Below are 22408 nucleotides of genomic sequence, written 5' to 3' on the forward strand. Positions count from 1 at the left end.
CCTTTAGTCTTTATCTTTTTATTTATTTATTTATTTATTTATTTATTTTAACATCTTTATTGGGGTTAGTCTTTATCTTTTAAAAATTGTGGTTCCTTTTTTACTGTCATTGCTGTGGAGGTAGAAAGATTTTTTAACAAAATATGCTTCATTATATTTGAATGCTCTAGTCTTGTTTCATTTGTTAACAGTGACAGTGATAGATTAACTGGGACATTTCAACTACATTTCAGCTTTATCTGGTACAGGTTCAAAATGCAAACTATTAATTATAGTTGGGTTATCACAGAATCATTAATATTAGATTTTTTTGTGCTTTTATTTTTTATAAATGCATAATTCACTTTAGCCTATGATTAACGTTTAAAAAAAACCAAAACAACACAGTGCTATGCCATTGGTCCTGTAATCTCTGCCTTAACATTTCCCCAACGATTGTAGGCAGCAGTATGGAAAATTTGCTATATTGTTATCCTGATTTTCCACCCCATCACATGAATTCAACCTAGAGGAAAAGATAAGCCAGAAGTTTTACTGCCCAATGACTCCTGTTATGTCCATTATGTTCCCAAATGCTACTTTCTGTTGCTGGTGCCCGGCAAGAGGAATTAAAGTGCCTGTTCATTTCGCTGAATTTCATCATCTAATTTCCTGTCTAAACTTTTACTTTGAAAGGATCACAAACTGAATTTTGCGTGTGTGTGTGTGTGTGTGTGTGTGTGTGTGTGTGTGTGTGTGTTGGGGGGGAATTAAGCTAATGTAGAACTTTGATAAAACTTTTAACAGATTTAGAATTTAAAAAATGTTCATTTTAATGAGCTCACATGAAGAGTACAAGAAGGGGCTCTCAGCTTTGCTGGCAGGAGGGAAAGATAAGTATACTTTACCATTATTTTACCTATTAGAGATAGGAGAAAATAATTGCTGTCATGGGAAGAAAGAACAAAACCTAGCAGTCTAGACATGGAATATGAAATAGGAGTATGGTTATTAATGAAGGAATGAAAATAGATTACTGGGGTTTGGTCATGTTTTAGGGAAGAGACAGTTTTTCGGTACTAGTCCTTTGAGAGTCTAAAAATCAATGCCCTAAAGGCAGGCAGATTTGTGGATTGCAAAGGCAGGTTCTGATTTAGGCCCTGCTGTTTACTTGAATAATGTTGGGCAAAATATTTTATAATCTGGGCCTTGCTGTTCTCTTCTGAAAATGATAAGTTTGAATGAAACTCTCACTAAAAATCAGCCCTAATTCTGCTTCTTGTGAATCCAGCTTCATTTGTAAAGCAGCATCGAAACCAGAAGCTTAGATGGTGGCTTAAATCTTAGGGGAAAAAAAAAAAAGGTTGTTGAAGAGAGGCAGGAATATCCATTTAAATTTAGGACTGTGTGTGGGAGATGGATGTTTTATGTATAGAAAGGTTTGTTGGAAAATAGATTTCTTAAATGAAAGAGGTTGAGATAGCAGATCCTGAAACGAAATGGCCCTTAACATGCATATAAGCTTTCATCTCAGAGTACACATTCTTCCATTGACTTGATGATTTTCAGGGGAGACCTTGTATTGAAAACATGCAATATCATGGATAAATGTAGCACATTAAGTATTAATTTAATTTATTACACTATTAATTTAAACATAGCACATTATCCTCTGGGGCACATTAATGTGAAACCTCAATTGGGAATCCAATTAACTAGAGTCTCATTGGAATTTTTGCTTGTTCATTCCTAGATGATAAGAGCAAATGACTTCCTATTTTCCCTGAAAAGAGGTGGTAGTAATGGTGTGTGGTGTGTGTGTGTGTGTGTGTGTGTGTGTGAGTGTGTGTGTGTGTGTGTGTGTGTGTGTGTGTGTGTGTGTGTGTATTAGAGAGAGAAGGGTGGGGTCCAGCTTTGTAACAGGTAAATATGGGATATTCACTTACCTGTCCTGAGCCTGTTTTCTGCTAGGTAAAAGAGAACTAGAGTGGATATTCTCTAAGGATATTTTCAGTGCATATGCTGTATGATTACACATGTAATAAATTAAAACCCAGGCTATTGAAGTTCTCTGGGTTTTTTTCTGCATATTTAGTCCCAGTATTTCCATAACCAACATAGGACCAGTTCAATTTGACAAATATCTATTGAGTATCTACTGTATGTCAATTAAAGTGCTAGACTCTAGAGGTAAGACAGCATCCTGACCCTTTGAGGGAACTACTGATGTTGGAGGATGGAGGGAATGAAAAGCGCCCACTGAAATGAGAAGGTAGATTGAGACCGGAAAACTAGGCAGCTCCATATAATCAATGGCTCAGTTTCTTCTAGGATAACTTACAGGGTGGAATCTGGATCAGCTAGACAATGATTGGAGGCATTCGCAGCTGTACTCTGCACCGCCGAGGGGGCACTGGGACAGTTTTAAAGTTAACCCAGGGTATGGGGGTACGTGCTAGGAAATTGGAAGTGCATTCCTAAGTCAAGATGTATGAATGTGTAACTAGTCTTGTGGGTACTGAGAGTATGTCCATGAAGGTCTTCATCATTGTTTGGGGACTAACAGAGCGTACAGGCCACTTGGTCGTAATGTTTATTAAACAGTATCTATTAACTATAAAGCCCTTGACAACAGAGGAGTGATTTACCTCACGCTACAGTCCCAGGTAGGGTCAGTGGAAGGACAGGAGGAACTGTACGGGTCCTAGATGGTGTCAGTTGTGCTAACAGCCATACAACTGATTATTCTGGAAGGCCCTTCTGGGTTAGCTTGATAAATTTGAACATGGTGGGACATCTTATCAAATCTAACTTGTTAAATCATGTGGTCCAACTGGATTGTGAACCACGAACACCAGGCATTTTAAAATAACAGTGAGGTCTATTAATGGGTGTAGTTGGCAAGAAGAAAGTGTCACCTCCTACAGGTCATCACGGTCCAAGGCATTCTCCCACGGGATGGATGTGACTGGCAGTGCTGTGTTGTTAATGACCCCAGTGACACTGTGATGCACTCCTGTTGGGTCCGTAGGGAAGTCATGTTGGAGTTACCTTCTGACCTGGGAAGCACTGTTATCCCTCTGCAGCCCCTCACTCCCAGCACATGAGAGCAGGTCTTGCTTCCCATGACCTGTCACCCTCCAGGAGGTGAGATGAGAGGCGAAACTTTTTTCTCTGGCTCATACTGCTAAGGCCTATGCAGAGAAGCCCAGGGTTTACTCATTAACTAGGTGCATTCTGAGTACTGAGCTTGGGTGATTTGGGGGAATTGGGGAGTGTCATTAATTGATGACTCAGATTGGGATACATTGAAAAGTGATGATTATATGATTGGGGGCCCATTTCTTCATCTCTCCTGAGCTTGGCATCCCCATTTGTAAAACAAGGGGTTTGACTATGGCACCTGCAAGTTTCGTCCAACTCTATGATTCTGTGTCCAGAAGGATGACCCTTGAGTCATTGTCAGAGTCTCATGTTTGACAACAACCTGAGTTTCATCCTGTTTAGAGCACTCTGCCCCTCTAAGACAGGGAAAATACTCTGTGCATTTCATAAGGAATTTTCTCAAATATGGGTTGAAATCAGGAGGATTTTTATTTCTTAAATAGTAAGTCAGCTTCACCAGAGAGCCCTGTTGTTCTTTTGGTATTTGTGTCTACTTTGAGACTTGAGTCTTTAATGAGTTCCTGGGCTTCCAAAGGCGAGAGAACAGACTCGGAAGAAGCAGATAGTACCTTTACACATCTCTAAAGAAAACAATTTGGAGTTCTGGAATTCATTGTAATGAATCTGATGTCAAAGAGGGAGTGGTAGCTTGGTACCTGTGTAGTTATGACCATGAAGATAAAACTGCATGGGCTGTGAGAGCGCCAGCTATCCTGAGATAAGGATGGGACCATGGGAATTGGGGTTGGAGGAACCACACTTGCTCTTCTTCCCTTTCTGTGTAGAGAAACGTGGTTTGGCTTGTACCTCTAGGCAGCTCTGGGTGGGGGTGGGAAGGGTGTAGGGAGAAGAGTGCAGAACACAGGATGCACATTCAGAAGGGGCGACATTAAGGGTGGCCATACCGGGCATCTCGTGGTGGGATGGCTGAGGGAGTGCGTTAGGTGTTTCCTCCCCTCCAGGTCTTGAGCAAAGGTTTGCGTCCAACTTGAAAGCTAACACGTGTTGGTTCATTTGGGGAAATGATTTCAGACTGCAGAATAAATTCTAGCACTTGTCACATTTTTGTGTGTCTGTAGTAACTGAGTCACTTGTACCAGTCAAGGGGGTGTAAACTCTAAGGGTGTTCTGGGTAGACAGCCTTTTCTGTGATTTTTTTTTTTTTTGGTTAATGTTTGGTATCTGCATTACAGTCTGGTTGCTGGCCTGGAGTGAGAAAACATTTTGCTAACTAAAAGCGATGTTGTTAAGAACATATTATAATGTTATACACTACTGATTGTTCTGTTTGTCAGAGAGCAGATTACTCGGTCATTCTATATGTTTGTTTTTTCTCTGAGGTAAGATGTATTGTAGTCATTTACCTCCCTTGCAGTGTATAAGATACAGTTGATTTTTGCATGTCTGGCTATGTATAACCTCTTAACTATGAGAGCCTGTTAAGATCCTGGGCGGTTTAGATTTAGATTAGTTCTCACTCACCTCTAACCTATGCATAGATTTCCCTTTCAGTCCATTTCAGAGAATTTCAACTAATATCAGTGTTGGGAAGGAGGAGATGTGTAGGGTAAGTGAATCAACAGAAATACTGAGTTACTGCAAAATCACATTTTTAATCCTGGAAAGAAATGATTTAGGATGATCAATAGTTTTTTAGTTTACTTAGGTATCTATGCCTCTTGCATGAATAGTCAGGAATTGATAACAGAACTGTTTGACAGCAGCCAACCCCAAGGTTAAGAGCGTGTGTGTGTATATGTGTGTGTGTGTGTGTGCGCGCGCGTGTGTGTGTGTGTTGGCGGTGGTGGTAGGGGAGTGTGGCCTTTCCTGTTCAGATGTGTGAGTTCTCACTGGGTCGCGCCAGGCTTTCTGCTCCTTGTTTAGATTCGTGATGGGTGTGGGGTTGGCTCTGAGCTAGCCCAGGTGCATTCTGTTAGGCTCCCTCTGTATGATCGCCCCATCCCTTGTAGGCCACCCTGGCCTTGAACTCACAGCTGAGAGCAGAGTTTGGCAGGAGTCGGGGGCTGTGTCTCCACTGGAAATTGAGGGTTGAAGTCGCTGCCTGGCCTGAGTACAGTACTGCCATTCCCCTTTGGCTTGGTCTGTATTGTTCTTTATGTCTCAAAAGATGTGTGCCCCGCGGAGTCCGTGACATCAGCTACCTCTGGCCTCATGGCTTTCCCATCCTACCGCCGTGCTGCCCTCTACCCACCTCATCTTGGCCCAGGGGGGGTCTCTGGGTGGGTCCTTTGGGCCTGTGGTCCTGATGCTTCTCAGCAGCTCTGGCTTGATCACTGACTCTTAGGGTGAACCTGGGCTTTGCGTCTCAAGCCCCTGTCCCTCCACCCCACTTCTGATCTGAGTGGCTTTCCTTTGCTCCAGAGGATCTTGAGCTGCCTTGGGGACTCTGGCCCAAGCCAGAGTTCAAGTGCCGTGGGAGTTTGTGTATTCTGGAGCTATTCTGGGGATAGTGTGGGAATTATGTTTGGATTTAGGATCAGTTTGTGATCCAGGACTTCCAAGAGAAGGCAGATGCTCCTAGAGCATACCTCTTTAAAACTTTCTAATTATGCTTTTCCCAACATCCCAATTTTCTCTTTAATTGTAAGCGGCTTCAGATCCTTTTTGCTTTAAATGGGGCTAGCTAGAAATCATACATGAATAGAGTAAAAGTTTGATGCCCCTCTGTGAGTATCCATCTGCTGTAGGAGGATGGGTTGATGTCTCAAGTGCATTAAGCACCAGCAACCTGTGGTTCTGACATTCTGGCTGACTTAGCTGATGTCTACAAACACTTCCCCTACCTCCACAGAAGTATGTTTTGCAAATACAAGGTGTTATTCTTTTGGCAGCAAATAATGGAAGTCAATACCCCTGAGTTTATATACAGCTCTGAAAAGAAACCAACGGGAGAGAAGAAACCGACAATTGTGGTCTGGAAACAAGTACCTACCCTTGTTTTGCTGGAGATCCTTACTTTATGTGGGCTTAGAAAGGGGGCAGCTTTTTACCAACAGGAAACCAATAGCCTCTTCACTGCCAAGCAACCAGATACTTGGGTTACTTCTGACCAAATATTTTGGCATTTCTTTTTAATTTTGAAATTAAATACATGATTATTACAAATATGAATCAAACAACTTATTTATGTTGAAGTTGGCTCCACGCGGTCACTGGTCCTGACCCTGGCTCATAGCCCCTTAGATCCAAAGCCTACAAGGACGATTTAGCGCCCAAATAAGAATTCCTAATAGAGAGGAATTTGGCCCAGTTATTTTCTAGCTCAGGTCACAAGTCAGGTGTTAGCTGAGTCCCTCTTGGGTGAAGGACTTGCCTCTGGATCAGTCTGCTGGGCCTTGGTTTGGGGTGGGATTGCCCTAATGGGGTTATGGACAGGGTAGGCAGTAACTCATTTCTAATATAAACATCTATGATTAGTTCTGTAATATAAGTTCCTAGATGTGAAACTATTGAGTCAAAGGTATGGACCATTTGAAGGTTTTTTTTCCCTCCCCAATATGTTTTACTAGTATCCTTCCAGAGACATACACTTTGCACTTCAGCTAGGCATGCAAGGGATTGCCCTCTTGTAGACCTCCTTATCTCAAGTCTAGGTACTATAATTTAAAGGGAAACAAAACAAAATCTTTACCACTTAAGATAAAATTGTGTTAATTTTTAAAATATCTTTTATCAAACTAATAATGATTTTTAATTTGCACTTTTACTAGTGAGTTGTATTTTTCCATGCATTTATTTATAGGGTGATTAGCATATTTTAAACTCTTTACATTACCTTTTGTTTCTGTCACATTTCTTTTTAACATCTGTTAAAAGATAAACTGAAGCACATTAAAAACTTGAAGAGATTATTTGAGCGCTTACTGATTTGAATTGGGCAGCACCAAACCAGAAGTGGTTAGGAGCGATCCACCAACAGGGACAGGGGGAAGGCTTTTATAGAAAAGAGGCAGAAGCAAAACAAGGAAATGATTTGATTGGCTATAGTTTAAGTGGTTGCATTTTTTTTTGGAAAACCTGGTTGACTGATTATGATCAGCTGACCTTAGGTTTTGATTTTGAAGCATTTCAGGCTTAGGTTTCCTTATGGAGGCTACTCAGGCATTTAAGCCACCTCAGTCTAATGGCTCCCTTGTTTAATTAATTTAACACTTCCCTTTCCAGCCATTAAAACAAAGAGTAAGTGCAAGAATAAGAAAAATGATTTGGATTAGAGTTTGGAAAATTATCTAAAGTAATTATATATGTGTCCATGTCAGTAGCTAGTCTTTTCCTGGGAACATAAATTCCTAGAATTGAAGATTCGAGTAGCGAAAACAAGGTTACCAGGTCCTGCCCATAATTGGCTCAAGATCATGGTTCACTTTTCTTTCCAGATCCTGTCTCTAAACGGACATGATAGAAACACATGCAAATCATGACAGGGCTGGGGTGAGGATTTTGAAAGGCAGGCAAAGAGTTGTGCAGGACTGGAAAGGAACTTAGATGTTGCTAGTGTTCAGAAAAGAAAGAAGAGCACAACGTGCTCTAATGCAAAAAGCATCCTGTACTAAGATGATTTGCAAATGACAAGTTCCTATTACATTTTGCAGAAGCAATCAATTTTGTGACAACACTTAACTCCCCCTGTCTGACCCCCACCCCCTGCCATCTTGACCTTTTCCAGATGAGGAAAGCAAGGCCACGCAGGCCAAGTAACTTAAGGACATATGTATCTGTTCACATGTCTCCATCCTCAGGACGAACTACCTAAGTACCTACTTCGTGTCAAACACCAAGCTAGGCACTGTGGATCAGAAATATTTTGCAAGGACCTTTCATGCAAAACCATCATGAGGATCTTTGTGATTTAGAACCATTATACTAAAAGATGCTGTTACTTTTCTTCTGTCAAGTTCTTTATAATTTATATGTTAAGATTAGTCAGAAACAAAAATACAGACTCCATACTATTGCTCTAATTGGACCTCAAACTCATTTAGTAGTAACAGAGCCCCTAGAAGTTATGACATTCTTTCTGTGACACTCCAGAATGTTGGAGGTGGGGGGAAGCGTCAAATAACTAATTATATAATCTTATATTAAATCAGATTCCTTATATAACAGAGGCTGGTGTAGACATGCTATACAGCAAGTACCTAAGGTTAAAAAGGTAAGCACATCTTGAACAATCTTGTTAACTTTTCCCCTCTGCTAGCTGGCAAGGGATCTTCATGATCTGATTTTGGGTAGCAGAATACCTCTCTTCAAGACACAGAGTATCACTGTTCCCTGGGAACAGTGTTTGACAATCCCTAATTTAATCCACAGGAGACTTTAAAAAAAAATTGATAGAAAATTTGTACACGATAGTCTAGTTTTTCTGACTATATTCCCCCCCACCCCGGCCCTTCTCCTAGTCTTCATCTCCCAATACTAGATTGACCTGTTTCTTAAGAAATATGTTGGTGATCTTAAAAGACTACCAAAATTTGGGAAGTTCTTTTAGCTTAAAAATTGCCAGAATTTGGGGGAAGTTCTTTTATCGTAGAAAAGTACTGATAATCTCACTGTTTGCTTAACCTTATACAATTACTTATAATGTGTCCTACTTTTAAACAAACCGATTCCTTATCTAAATTATATAATTAACTATAACTTTAACATCAGCCTACTTCAGTTTTCTCTTGTGGCTTGGCAAAGAACCTGCTTGTATTGAGTTGAATGAGCTTAGATTTTCACTTGGTGATACTTTGTTTTTTAATCAGTTCTTAACCTTCTTAAGGACCCTCCCCACTCCCCATCCTGGTGTTGATTATGTTGATTACTTGGGCACTGCTCTTGGTACCATGTGGGAGTGGGTGTGACCCAGCTCTCTGATCCATCATGTCACTCTGACCGATCCTGATTGACCCTCATCCCCTGACACGGAGCCTGTCAGTGGCCAAACTGGTGGAGAAGGCTTAAACTTGGTTCAAAGGATGGTGTCTTTGTTGAAGCTTTGTTTACCAGAACCTCAGCAAGTTCAGGGAGCAAAAGCATAGGTGAGTTTCTAAGCAGCAAAATGTATTCCTTCTAAAGAGCAACAGAAAGCATCTAAAAACCTGCACTTTAGAACTTTCCTGATGCTCTTTTGCAACCGAAAGGGTTTGAAGAAATGAACTGTTTCTTTCCACAAAGTGACTTAACTGATGCCAGTCTCTTCTGTAAAGAAAGTTTTTCTTAACTACCTGACTAGTACATCTTTTGCCTGGAGTGGTGCCAGAAACCTTTTATTGAACGTTCAGAGCGCTTAGGAGTTTCTTAGCACGTTTGTCACCCAGTTAGCTTCGTGTCTGAGATCTGCCCGATGCCTCAGACAGTTGTGCCACTTCCTCCAAGGGCTGTAGCTTCTCAGCACTAGCCTGCATTTTGATGGTAACGTGGAGTACCATTTGTTTTGTTCCAATATGGAGAAATTCAGAGCATTATAAGTTACTATTCATCAGATAGTTGCATGGGCCAGCTCTTTGCATGCATACAATTACAACCATCAGTGTGCACTTAACTAAAACAGTGGGTAGAAGTTACCCTCTGCTGCTTCAGTGGTTGTCAGTGTTGACAGGCTGTTGGAATTGCATGAGTAGCTTTAAAAAAGGCCGGTGGCCAGATTCACCTGCAGAGACTCTGACTTAATCAGTGTTCGGTGTAGGTGAGACATTGGGGGGGGGCGGGGTGGGTAAATGTTCCCCCAGGTGATTCTAATGTGCAGACAAGCTTGAGAACCACTGCTTTAGAGTTGATTGTATTCTTAACTGGGGTCACTCTGGGTTTACCTTATTATGTTACAGGTGTTCTTAACCAGGAAAGTGTAGTAGACACCAAGGAACATGATAAAAATCTCCTTGTTGGAATTCCTGTCCCTGGAGATTCTGAATCAGTGGGTCTGAGGTATTTAGGAAAATCTTCCCAGGTGATCCTGAGAACATCCCTTTAAAGAGCCACAGTTTTAAGTATTAGAAACATATTAGGGTGCACATAAGATGCCATAGGAATTTCAACCGTAAAGTTTATCAGGGGTCTGTCTCAGTTTTGTTTTGCCATCTCTGGGTGCTGTGGTGAAAACCTCACAGACTTGTATTGACCAGTGTTAATAGTCCATTATTTTGGAGTTTGGCTTTCCTTAGTGTGGGTATGTATGTGAAAAAGCATCCTCAGCAAAGCATGGGTTAATTAAGTGAAAATACTTAAATGTCTGTCAGAAGCCTATAGATGTTTATCTTTTTTATTTCAGTTCAAAGCATGCTTAAGAGTCTTTTGGGCCACCTTAGAAGCTCTGAAGTATGTGTTTTGTCATAAAAAGTGCGAGGCACTAATTAAAGCCTTACATCATTGTTTGCTTTTCTTCTTTTCTTGCCTAAATTGGGAGGGGGTTTTAAGTGAATCACTTCCTAGGCTTCTGTGCAAATTGGCAGTGTTAGATTTCTTTAGCCTTCTCAAGCGGTGGTCAATAATTTGGAAAAAAAGAATGATTTGACTTAATATAGCCTTTCATTGGAACCATCTTTGAAGGTAGATTACTAAGTATAGGAAAACTAAACTACTTCCAACACTGACAAAGTTGGACCTTGTCTTTTACAATTTGTTTCATTTCAGAGAGTGAACTGTGTTTCAGCTAGGCTGGAATCGTGGTCCCAGTGACCTTTTGTGTGCCCACTTGTAATTCTGGAGCTCTCCAGAGCAAACCTGGTCTTGGACCCTAGCAGAGGGACGTCCAGTCCGCTCCACAGCCAGTGTGGCTCTCTCCCCAGTACCTTTGGACCCTGCTCCATCTCCAGCGGTCCCTCAGTAACCCCAGCCAGCTCTCCATCTGAGGTCTTTTGGGACCTTCTGTACCACCCACGTCCCTACATTGCTCCCCCTTCCACCGTCATTTCTCTCCCCAAGATCCCCAGGGTCACAAGCCCTCTTCTGCTTAGGGACCTTCATGTCTCCTCATCAGAAGTCACTGGACCTTAATCTTTCCACTTCAGAGACTGCAAAATCAGGCGTTTACTTACTTGAATCAAACTTGTTTCTCATCCTGATGATGATTTCGAAAAGCCGATCTCTTCTATAAAATGGAGAAAATAACACATAGGGGTGTTTTGAGTAGTAGAAGTGGTAATACTATTCATGTGAAGTACTTCATACAGTGTCTGCCTTGTCCTTTGTCTCTGTCTCTGTCTCTCTCTTTCTCTCTCTCTCTCACACACACACACACACACACACACACACACACACACACACACACTATATCTGTATGTCTTCCACTTCTCGAACTTGGCAGGGCCAATGAGCATCTTGTAACAATTAAGACTAGAAAAGATAGACCAGGAATTTGACTTTTAAGAATGGATAAGAAATGAGAGTAATTATAGGCGTTGATTTGAAGGAAGAATTGGTAGTTTTTTGGATGTGTTCTAAAAGGATTGTTTTAACATTTTTGAAATGAGGCATTTAAGTATCTTTCTTGAAGCAGGGTTAATAATCTTCATGTCTTATATACCCAAAAATGAATGAGGTTAATGTTTAGGATATAAGTAATATACATGTTGATCTTTCTTCTTAAATGGGGGGTCCAGGCAGTTCTGGCAATTAGACCTGATGCATAAACTTTCTTGGGTGGCTTCCATTTACTCCTCCTCAAGGTTCCCACCATCTCTCTCATGGAATTAAGCCTTGTGTTTTGTCTTTCCTAGGGTGGAAACACTTCAAAATTAAAAGCTTTTTTCCTTTTTTTTTAAAAAAATAAATCTGTATTGTCTTCCACATTTCCCACTAGGTCTAAGAAAAGCTAGTTTTAGTTTGGCCATTTTATTCTTCTTGACCTGGAGAGAGCCTTACTTACAACATTTCAGTTTTAGTAATTCACAGTGTCCTGAGAAGTAATTGTACAGCTAGAATCTGGACCATGGGTCAAGGAGGGAAGATCTTCACCTGGACTTTGCCACTAGCAAGTTACACGGCACTCAGGACCACTTTTTTTGACGTGTAGTTTCTTATCCGTGCAATGAACAGATGAATGAGGATCTGAATGATCTGGGTGGGCTTGTGCTAACAGTCTGTGAAGTTTATAACTAGAAAATGGTTAAGTTTTCATGAGCATTCTTGGCAAACAGGTCAGTGAGGTTGATTGTCCCAAAGTGGCTGGGCATGCCCTCTTACAATTCTTTATTAATTTGTTACCAGTGGACATTGCTTGAACCTTGGTAATGGGAAACTGTTGATTACCAGGTAGGATATCATCTGTAGGGTTTTCAAATGAGCGAGTAAAACTTCTGAGAAATGTGGTGTGTATGCTTAGTATTAGGAAATGTTGAATGAGTAGATTGGCAGAGTGTGAAGTGCTGAAAAGCAGAGGCACCAGGGTTTGTTTTTGTTTTTTTTCCCCAAGACAGTTCTTAATCCTATAAACTCTCTAGTTTCATTCTACTGTGGTTGTCATCAGAGTTCACTTCTCACAATTTTTCAGTGTATCCTACATATCAGGACTGCAAGAAGGGATGAATGAGAGATGGTTTCCAGGAGCAACAGACACATAAGTAATTTCAGGATAGTGTAATAAATGCTAAAATAGAAGTATGGGCAGGGTAGGGGGGTGTGGTGATTTTGGGAGACGGGGAGCTGGACATTGAGGCCTGAGGTTCAGAAAAGGTTGCTTGGAGATGCTGATGGAGCTGAGGTGTGAAATGTATTCAGAGGTTGCCTGGTAAAAACCATTGGAAAGCTCGTTCCCCTGAGACGACTAGCGTAAGCAGAGGCACAGTCTGCTGTGTGGAGGGAACTATGGGCAATTTGGTATTACTCAATGTGAAGTGCACGGCAGGAAGTATCTATCCAAAGAGGGCTGCGGGGAGAGACCAGCCTGGAGAAGAGTGTCGTAGCTAAGAGCACTGACTCTGGAATTAGATTTCCTAGGTTCAATTCTCACCTACTTTCGCAAGTTATCTAGTAACTTTCCCAAGTTACTTAACTTCCCTGTTCCGTGGTACCTTCATTCGTACAATGGGGATAATAATAACATCTACCTCATAGAATCATTGTCAGCCTTAATATACATCATGTGTTTTGAATAGTCCCTGACAATAAGCACTACATATGTGTCACTAAGGTTGTCATTACTTGGGAGGTATCGGGGTCTGTTCAGTGGTTTCACTGCCTCCTCTAAACGCATCAGTCACTTTGCATTTTAGCCAGATTGGGGTGGGGGGAGGTTGGCTGTAGGGTAGGGCTAAGTTTGGAGGCAGGGAGATCTCTAGGAGGTACTTCGGCAGTCTGGGTGTGAGATGGAGAGGACTTTTTGTACTAGGGCCTACGTGGCAGGGATTAAGCAAACTGAGTCAAGAAATTTGTAAGAGGTAAAAATGATAAAAAGTTGTGTTGAGGGCTTCCCTGGTGGTGCAGTGGTTGAGAGTCTGCCTGCTGATGCAGGGGACACGGGTTTGTGCCCCGGTCCGGGAGGATCCCACATGCTGCGGAGCGGCTGGGCCCGTGAGCCATGGCCGCTGAGCCTGCGCGTCTGGAGCCTGTGCTCGGCAACGGGAGAGGCCACAACAGTGAGAGGCCCGCTTACGGCAAAAAAAAAAAAAAAAAAAAAGTTGTGTTGAGATGAGAATGTTAAGCAGGATTCCCTGACTCTGGCTCAATAACTTGGATGTGTGGTGCTGTGAACTGAAATGTAGAATACAGGAGGAAGAACGGGTTTGGGAAGGTTAGTTGTGGACATGTTGATTTTGAGGCGTCTATGGAACGTCCATGTAGATGTGTACAGTGGACAATTTGCAGGGAGAATTGGAAGCCTGGGGAAGAGGTCAGGGCTAGATCAAGAGATTTGGGAGTGGGAGCTTAAAGGTCATTTTTAAATGTGGGAGGTGGAAGAGGTCGGTAGAGGGAGTGTGTAGATGAGAAGAGCCTCAGAGAAGACCTCAGGACCAGTAATGGCTGGGGAGGAGGAGATCATCAAGGAGATGGGGAAGGATTGGCCAATGAAATAGGAGATGGAAGAGAATAACAACTTGGGAGAAACAGATTTGTTTTAGAAACAGTGAGTAGTCTTCAGTGTGCAGATGCAGAACATCCAGTAAGAAAACGGGTGAAAATTTTCAGGCCGTTGAGGTTGGCAATGTAGAGATGGATCTTAAACCATCTTTTCTGTAGGGTTCCTAGAGAACCTCCATTTTTGATGGTGTAACCATAGGGGTAAATTACTTCCTTACCATCAGCTCTGTGTTCCCTTTCTTGTTCCCATCTTTTTTGCCAAATGTGCCCAGGTGCTTCAGGGGCCCACTTCCAAAGCCAGGAGTCTTGTCTTCTATCCTGTAAAGCCCCATCATCTTTTCTCTTTCATACTCACAAACTCTCATGCCCCAATTATGGCAGTTCTGCTATTGTTAGGTTTTCCTTCTATTTCATTTTACTTTGTTTTGTCTCTGATTTGAGATCTTCATTTTCCTGACTGCCCAACCTGACAAACATTTGAATCATATGTTGATATTGGGTAAAAATGTTACATTCACACCCCAAATATGCTACGACTGTGATAATTATTTCTCGCATAGTCTCAAGTAGTCCATTTTTCAGATCGTGCAGAGGAATTTATGGCTTAATTAAAAAAAAATAAGGAAGGAATATTAATGTTTCTCACAACCTGCCTTTGTTTCTAAACATGTTTAGTTTTTTTTTTTTTTTTCCTTTCCTCTCCTTCTTTGTGTTTTGGAGTTTCAAAGCACGGTTTGGCAGAGGAAATGGGACAGTGACGTTTTGGTTTTTGTTTTGAAGTTTTTGAGTTTAGCAGACTGTGTGTTCATAGGGTGTGAATTGCAGGATGTAGTTCTGGGGTCCTCCCTACCAGCAGACCCCACATCAGGGTTATTCTGGGAAATCTTTTCCAGGGCTAGCTATAAAATACAGGGCTGAACTTTGTCAAAAGGCTAAACAGGAAACAGATATAAATAACTATTCAATCTTAATTCAGCCCTAGCTACTTTCTCACACATATTTGATAATGTATTTTAAAAAGCATTTTTCTTAAAAAACAAACCTTTAATTCCTTAATTTCCAAGTCACTTTTAATAGGAAACTCTTTTCACCTTTATGTCTACCCAGTGATACCCTCCCTTTAGCAGGGGGAAAAATGAACATTTAACAAAATACAAAAGAAATTTTTGAGACCATGAAAACACAAAAATACTTCTCATCTAAATTATTTGTCTTCTAGATTTTGTTCCTTTGTATGGTCTTTGAATGCTGTTGAAGAACTATAAAATTTTAGCAAAGTTAGCAGAGCAGACAGTCTATTTGGTTTGAAACAGCATCTCTCAACCTTTTCTTCATTATTTTCCCCCTCCTCAAGAGCCTTTGTATACTTTTTTTCCTTAATACCACAGATATTGTATATGAGTTTATGTGCTGTATGTATATCTTTGCTTTGTAGGTCAAAAGAGCAAGATTTTTTTGCTGCCCCCCTCCCCAAGAATCTCTTGCACCCCTTTGGGGGGCAGTATTACCCCACTGAAAATGCATGATTTAAAAGGACAGAGGATACATGTTTAAATACTTAGGTAATTTGGTTATAATCTAAACCGGGTGTAACTTGCTTGAATTACATTTATGAGACCAGTATTACTGAAAAGCTTTCTTTCAGGGATCATCCTCTTCTTTTCAGACACACAGCTTTTCCCTAGCTTCAAAGAAGGACCAGAGTTCGATACTAGTAGATGATAGGAAGACCTCTATTTTAACTCTGATAATTTATTTTAGGATGATATGAGTAACCTGAGAGTATAAGAGATTGTTTTAGGGCTCAGTATTGTTTTTTTTTTTCAGCTGTTGACTAGCTTGTATCCGACATTTTCTGTATATAAGCCTAGGCTTGATAGCAGATGCCAAAAGAGTATTTAAGACACGCTCCCTGGCTCCAAAGACCTTGTGACCTTGTTGGACAAGATGAATACAGACAGGGAAATATTATCATAGTTTAATTATCACAGAATTTAAATAGTAGTAGAATAGATAGTACATAATACATTGCCAAATGAGAATTAGTATAAAAGGGGAATGCTGTGGCTGTTTAGACAAAGGTGAGATGTCTAGACTAGACGGGTCCACGAAGATATTACCCAGGGAGAGAGCTGGGGCTGGAAGGTTATTAATTAGAATCATGTGATTAGGAGAAAGCACCAGGATGAGCCAAAAAAAGGGCAGGCAGGCCAAAGATATGTATTAGGGAGGAAGCCAGCTTGATTGTTCTGGTGGGCGTGTGTCGGACAGGGGTGTGGGAGATATGATTGCAGAAATCTGATAGGGACAGATTGACCACAGAGTTTTCTATGTGAATACCTCCATTATCTGCAAAGTTTAATTTTTCCCATGTCATCTAAATATCTTCTTCCATGAAGATGGCTGGGAGTTATTCACATGGTCCCTGATATATCGGTTTTAGTACCCAAAGGACTTTGTGGTCACTCTGAATCCAAGGATTCAGGCAAAAGAATTTGAGCGTTAGGCTGTATTCAATGGGGCGTCTGATAGTTGAGGAAGATTCTTCAGGCCATAGTGTGCAGGCATGTATAAGTGATAGGGATGGCAAGAAGACAGAAGCCAGGAGTTCACTGAGAAAACAGTTGCCACGTGGGAGGTGATGAGTGCCTGAACTGGGGGACAACATTTTGGATGAGACAAAAGTTACCTCCTTGGCAATGGTAGCAGGGATAGAGAAAAGGGGGCAGATTCAAAAAACATGTAAAAGTCACCAGCTTTGTTTGTTTAGAGGAGGAGGTTGGGGAGGTTAGTTTGGACGTGTTGAGTTTGAGGCATCCATGCGATGTCTATGTGGGTGTGTGCATCAGACGGTTTGCTCTGGAGTCTGAAGCTTGGAGGAGAGGTTGGGGCTACAGCAGATCTGGGAGTGGCAGCTGAGAGGCCATGGTTAAATGTTGGAAGTGGATGAGCTCACTGGAGGGAGTATGTAGATGAGAAGAACGTTGGCCAAGGGGAGATTCTGGGACCAGTAATGATTTTGGGGGAGGGGAGGCAGGATTGAAAGAACAGGCTGGATACTATTTCTAATTGGATATGGCAGGCAAAGGCTGAGGTTTTAGAATTAGGTAATTGGTTGAATGATATCATTATTAACTATTAACTTGTGACTCTTAAAACAGGCTGGGTTACTTTGTTCAACATCCATTCAGCCTCTGGGAACTTATATCTTATTGGCCAGCCCCGTGATTTCTAGAATTTCAAGGAAATTCAAGGTGGGTGTCTACTGATCTCTCTAGAAATTTTTGGATAACTGTCTATTTATACCTGTCTCTGGGTTGTGAGATCTGGAGGGTTGGTTTCACATCTCACGCAGCATGTATAAGCAGTGCCCACCTAGTGTGGCATCTGCCTTGTTCGCACTCAGGAAAAATTTGTTTGATATATGAATGAGTGATCGGAGTCAGATGTATCAGAAAATCCAAGAAAATTAAGATTGAGGAAAAGACCTTTGATTTTGAGGATTTGCAGATCATAACGATCTTTAAGAAGCCAGTTTCAGATTAGAGAAAACAAACAAACAATAAGGGGAAGCAGAAGGGTTTGTGGAGTCTATCTGGAGAGAACTATTTTAATTTGACAGAGAAAGAGAACAGGAGTAAGTGAAGGCCATTTTATTAGTTTCAAAACAGTGAGTGTAGATCTTGTACACCTGTTAACTCTGAATGAGTGTAAAAGAAGAAAACTTGGCTCAGGAAATGGCCCCTTAAAGAACCCCTAAACTTTCTAGGACATGCTTGTTGTTTCTGGGACATTGTTATGATTTAAGGGATTAAGGCTCAGAAATCTCTCAATTACCCTTCCCCCAGGGGGGACATTAAAATGAAGAGCTGAGGAGGGAGTGCTGTGCTGACAATCCTTTTGACCTAGTTTACATTCCACATGAATTGATACAATATTACCAGAAAGAGTCTCATCGTAGAATTAATAGAACAGTCATGGAAGGACTTCAGAAATCAGAGCCTCTTTTTTTTTTTTTTTTTTGTGGTACGCGGGCCTCTCACTGCTGTGGCCTCTCCCGTTGCTGAGCACAGGCTACGGAGGCGCAGGTTCAGCGGCCATGGCTCACGGGCCCAGCCGCTCCGCGGCATGTGGGATCCTCCCGGACCGGGGCACGAACCCGTGTCCCCTGCATCGACAGGCGGACTCTCAACCACTGCGCCACCAGGGAAGCCCCAGAGCCTCTTTTCACAGGGTGTCTGCTCAGGACCCAGGAGGCTCCTTAGAACATACAGCATAGCCAGTCAGTTGCTTCAGCACCTAAGCCCAGATCATCTGGCTTGTGTTCCGTTCTTTTGTCACTACATCACCTTATCTCTTTGAAAAGATTTTAAAATTTAGGATTTTGTTTATTTTAAAAAGTTTCTTTGCTCATTTAATCCGAAGAAAGAATTAAATTTTTTGTCATTTAATTTTTTTCCTAATTTCAAAAAGGCAAGAGAGATATGACTATTTCTTTGAGCACGTACTATTCCAGAGAGTTCTTTTACATAATTTCTCTTCAGATTTAGTGACTGCTTGTTATGCATCCTGAATTACTCATTTCTTTTGAATATCATATAACATGCTTAAAGATTTCTTTTAGCGTTTATTTGAGAGAGACTGAGTAAAGGGATAGGACACTCTCTGAAAGGTATATTCATAGAAGGATAGCAGAAGGGAATATTGAAGTTAATGAAAGGCAGCCTCAAACATAATAACATGTGGGCAGAAGGAAATTCCGCTACTCCCAAATTAAATCTGGGTCCATAAAGAAAATTTATATGGACTCATTAGAGCATTTTCCTTATTCATTTTCGAAGTAGAATGCATTGAAGGTTAATATTGAGATTGATAATAGCATTTACTGAAATTACATTTTTCATTTCAAAATTTTAAATTGTAAAAATACTAAAAGCACCAGCAGTGCTATAATTTTTAATTGTGATGGTTCACCTTCTGATGACATTTTTATGGTTGCCTTTTTCTTTGTTGAAATGATGTGTGGAATTAGAGAAATCATGAACAGAGGAAAATGATGGGGAGGGACAGGGCTGGGCAGAGGCAGATAATGTTCGCCCTGAACTCAGTTTCCAGAGCCTGATAGGAGGGGTTTTCTATCAAATTCCATCTCTGATTCAAAAGCCCATTACTCTTTTTATAACAGGAAGTGATGGTATTGCTGCTAGTCTAGATTATTTCTTAGATTGACCTTTATTGTGTTTGATTTTGTGATCCCAACTTTAAAAAAAAAAAACTCTTAGGTGTAGGCAGGAGAGAATTCTTTCCCATGTTTTAGGGAGTGGTATTAAAATACATTTATTTTGTTCAATGGTTCTGTTTCACACTTCCTTACAGATAAAGACCCTTTCTTTCTGGGTGGTTGTGATGTTGAGTTTGGGTGTGCCTTGCTCTAATGATATTTGACATGAGAAAGTTGATAAAAATTTATGAAACTACTTGTGACACAGGACCATGAAGTACGTTAATTTGTCAGTTATTTTTATGCAGCCTGGTCTTGTTTCCCTAACATTCACAGTACAAGTAGGTGGTGTTTTTGTTTTGTAAAATCTTCTGTAAATTATTAGATGGGTGAAATCTAGAGTTTTTCCCTTATAAGGATAATATTTTAGGAAATCCTTATAGAAGAATAAATGTGTATTGCTAAAGGGAACTTCCAGTCATTTAATTCTGTTGTCATTTTGTGGAAACTAAGGCCTAGAGAGGGAAGATGGCTTGTCCAAGATCTAAGAGTGAGAGATTTGGGCCTAACTTCTCAGCTATCTGCTTTTTGACCATTGGTCAAATTCTGGCCCACATTTGTCCATCCTTACTTCGCACACTGTCAGTTCTTAGCCTGTGTCAAACATGTGGCCCACTGTCCTCTAATGTATTTTGCTTGGCCTACATACTGTTTACAGTTTCTTAAAATTTGTTGTCAACATTTAAGATAAAGATTTCCACATACAATTTCAGCTTCTGGCTTCTTTTGGAAAACTAGAGAATGGGAAGGCTGATAAAGTTGGGTCCCCATTCGTGAGTGACTGCTGCCCCCTTTGGATGGAACTCAGACCTTCAGGTGCATCACATGGTCATCAATTACCATTTCTTTGTGCCCCTCATTGTCTGTCTCTGCAAGCATTTGAGTTTGGAACCTTCCCCTAGTCCTAATGAGATTTGGGAAGTTATTTCCCACCTGCCATGGTCTCTGATGTGTATTATATCCTCATTTAAGTTCTTGCCTGCTGATAGAGGCTGTCTCTTATTTTCATATATCTTTCTGTTACCATAGTGGCCCACCCACTCTATTCCCATAGTCTAGAGGATGGTAAATGATCAATAAAGACTTAGACCATAGAGCAGAGGACCTCAAGTTTTTCTATAATGGGCCAGATAGTAATTATTTTAGTTTTTGTAGGCTCTCTGGTCTCTTGCAGTCATTCAACTCTGCTATTGTACCGTGCAAGCAGCCAAGGCAAAACCAAACAAATGGGCATGGCTCTGTGTAGTCCAGTGAAACATTATCAACAAAGACAGCAGACCAGATTTGGCCCAGGGGCTGTAGTCCAGTGACCCCTGGAATTTTAGTATTATCAGAAAGCTCAGGCCCTTCACTCTCAGTTACCACGTCTGTGTTTTTCTGTTTATACTACACATTGATTGTCAGGCCTTTTCAATAGTCCCTGTTTTTTATGAATCTCAGCTGCTGCCTAGACTAGCAAAGATTTAATTACAAAACAGTCTCTGTTTAAGAGAAGAACAAGAGGGTGGATAATTTCAGGTTGTCAGCTTGCATAGGCTTTATTTATGTTTATTACAGATAACAATTGAGTTGTCCAAGATTACGTGTATTCATGACAGTCTAAATCTAGGTTTAGTGGCACATTTTCAGAAGTTCTGTGATGCACATTTTCTCAAAAGATACTACCAGGACCATTTAATGATACTCATCATAGTTTTACAGAAATGAGTTGTCATACAGTCTGTAATGGCCTGCCACCTATTTAATATTTCTGAAACTATCCCTAAGCAGGTAATAATATTCTACTATCGTTAATACTTGGAAACATGCTCTTAAAATAGCTAAATGATTAAACATTTCTTTGCTGCCATGTTTGCAAGAGGATATTTTTTCGTACTGTGAAGGGCACTCGCTTTTAAGTTTGTAAGGTTGTGTGCCTCTAGAGATTCGGATCCAGGGCTTATTTATATACTAAATATATTGAAAAGGTATGGGCAAATAGATTTTTCCACCCTTGGGATGGTTATAGTCTTACTTTCATTGGAAAGCTCTGAGGGGAGTGTATTATAATTCTTGGTTGCGGCCAGAAACTTCAAGCTGGCCTAGGAAAAAAGGGTAACTGGATTCAGGCTATCTGGATTCAGAGCCACAAGCAAGCTTGTCAGAGGTGACTTGCATACCCCCCTTTTCAGCTCTGCTTTACTCTGTGTTGGCTCCATCTTCAGGCAGGACCTCCCCTCCTGGTGGCAAGATGGCTGCCAGAAGCTATACAGGGAGCAGCCCTTTCCAAGAAAACGCTTGTTTCTAATAATTCCAACAAAAGTCATCCTATTCCAGACTCTTATTTCCTCTCATTGTCCTGCTGAGGTTATGTGTCCCTCCATGAACCAGACCCATGGCCAGGAGGATGTGAGGCTGTGATTGGCCAAGCCTGTAACTGTGGAGCTGGAGGTGGGCTCAGCTCCACCCAAACTATATAGACTGTGTGTGGGGAAGTGGTTCTCCTTGATAAATCAAGGCACTATTGCCAGAAGAAGGGTATAGAAGATGTTTCCCAATGCAGGATTTTAAAAATATTTCCATATATATTCCTCAAAAAGTCATCATTAGGGCTTCCCTGGTGGCGCAGTGGTTGAGAGTCCGCCTGCCGATGCAGGGGACGCGGGTTCGTGACCCGGTCCGGGAAGATCCCACATGCTGCGGAGCGGCTGGGCCCGTGAGCCATGGCCGCTGAGCCTGCGTGTCCGGAGCCTGTGCTCCGCGGCAGGAGAGGCCACAACAGTGAGAGGCCCAAGTACCACACAAAAAAAGTCATCATTACTATTATTATTGTTATTTTACCATCTAGCCCTTTAATCCTTCTGGATTTAACATGTAATTTAGAAGTCGATACAGTATTTTCTCAGATTGTGTGTTCATTGAGATCAACTTTTTTGTATCCTCCCCCATTCTGCCATCTTAATACAGAGTCTGGGTTCAGTAAGT

At 41.2% G+C, this 22408-nt stretch overlaps 1 protein-coding gene across 6 annotated transcripts in view; it reads left to right on the forward strand.

The window, feature by feature from the left end:
* ARL15 (ARF like GTPase 15) overlaps positions 1 to 22408 on the forward strand; it is a 407251-nt gene that overhangs the window by 44747 nt on the left and 340096 nt on the right. For 5 of the 6 annotated variants that reach the window (XM_060009495.1, XM_060009496.1, XM_060009497.1 and 2 more), the window contains exons 1-2: positions 500 to 870; positions 17323 to 17417. The exons of the other annotated variant lie outside the window; for it this stretch is intronic. In XM_060009495.1, the coding sequence (XP_059865478.1) occupies positions 825 to 870; positions 17323 to 17417 (141 nt within the window). In that variant the 5' untranslated portion in view covers positions 500 to 824. Of the gene's footprint in view, positions 1 to 499; positions 871 to 17322; positions 17418 to 22408 lie in introns of those variants that run through there. 6 annotated transcript variants of the gene reach the window in all.

This window comes from Delphinus delphis, chromosome 3, assembly GCF_949987515.2.
Source record: "Delphinus delphis chromosome 3, mDelDel1.2, whole genome shotgun sequence".
Classification (NCBI taxonomy): domain Eukaryota; kingdom Metazoa; phylum Chordata; class Mammalia; order Artiodactyla; family Delphinidae; genus Delphinus; species Delphinus delphis.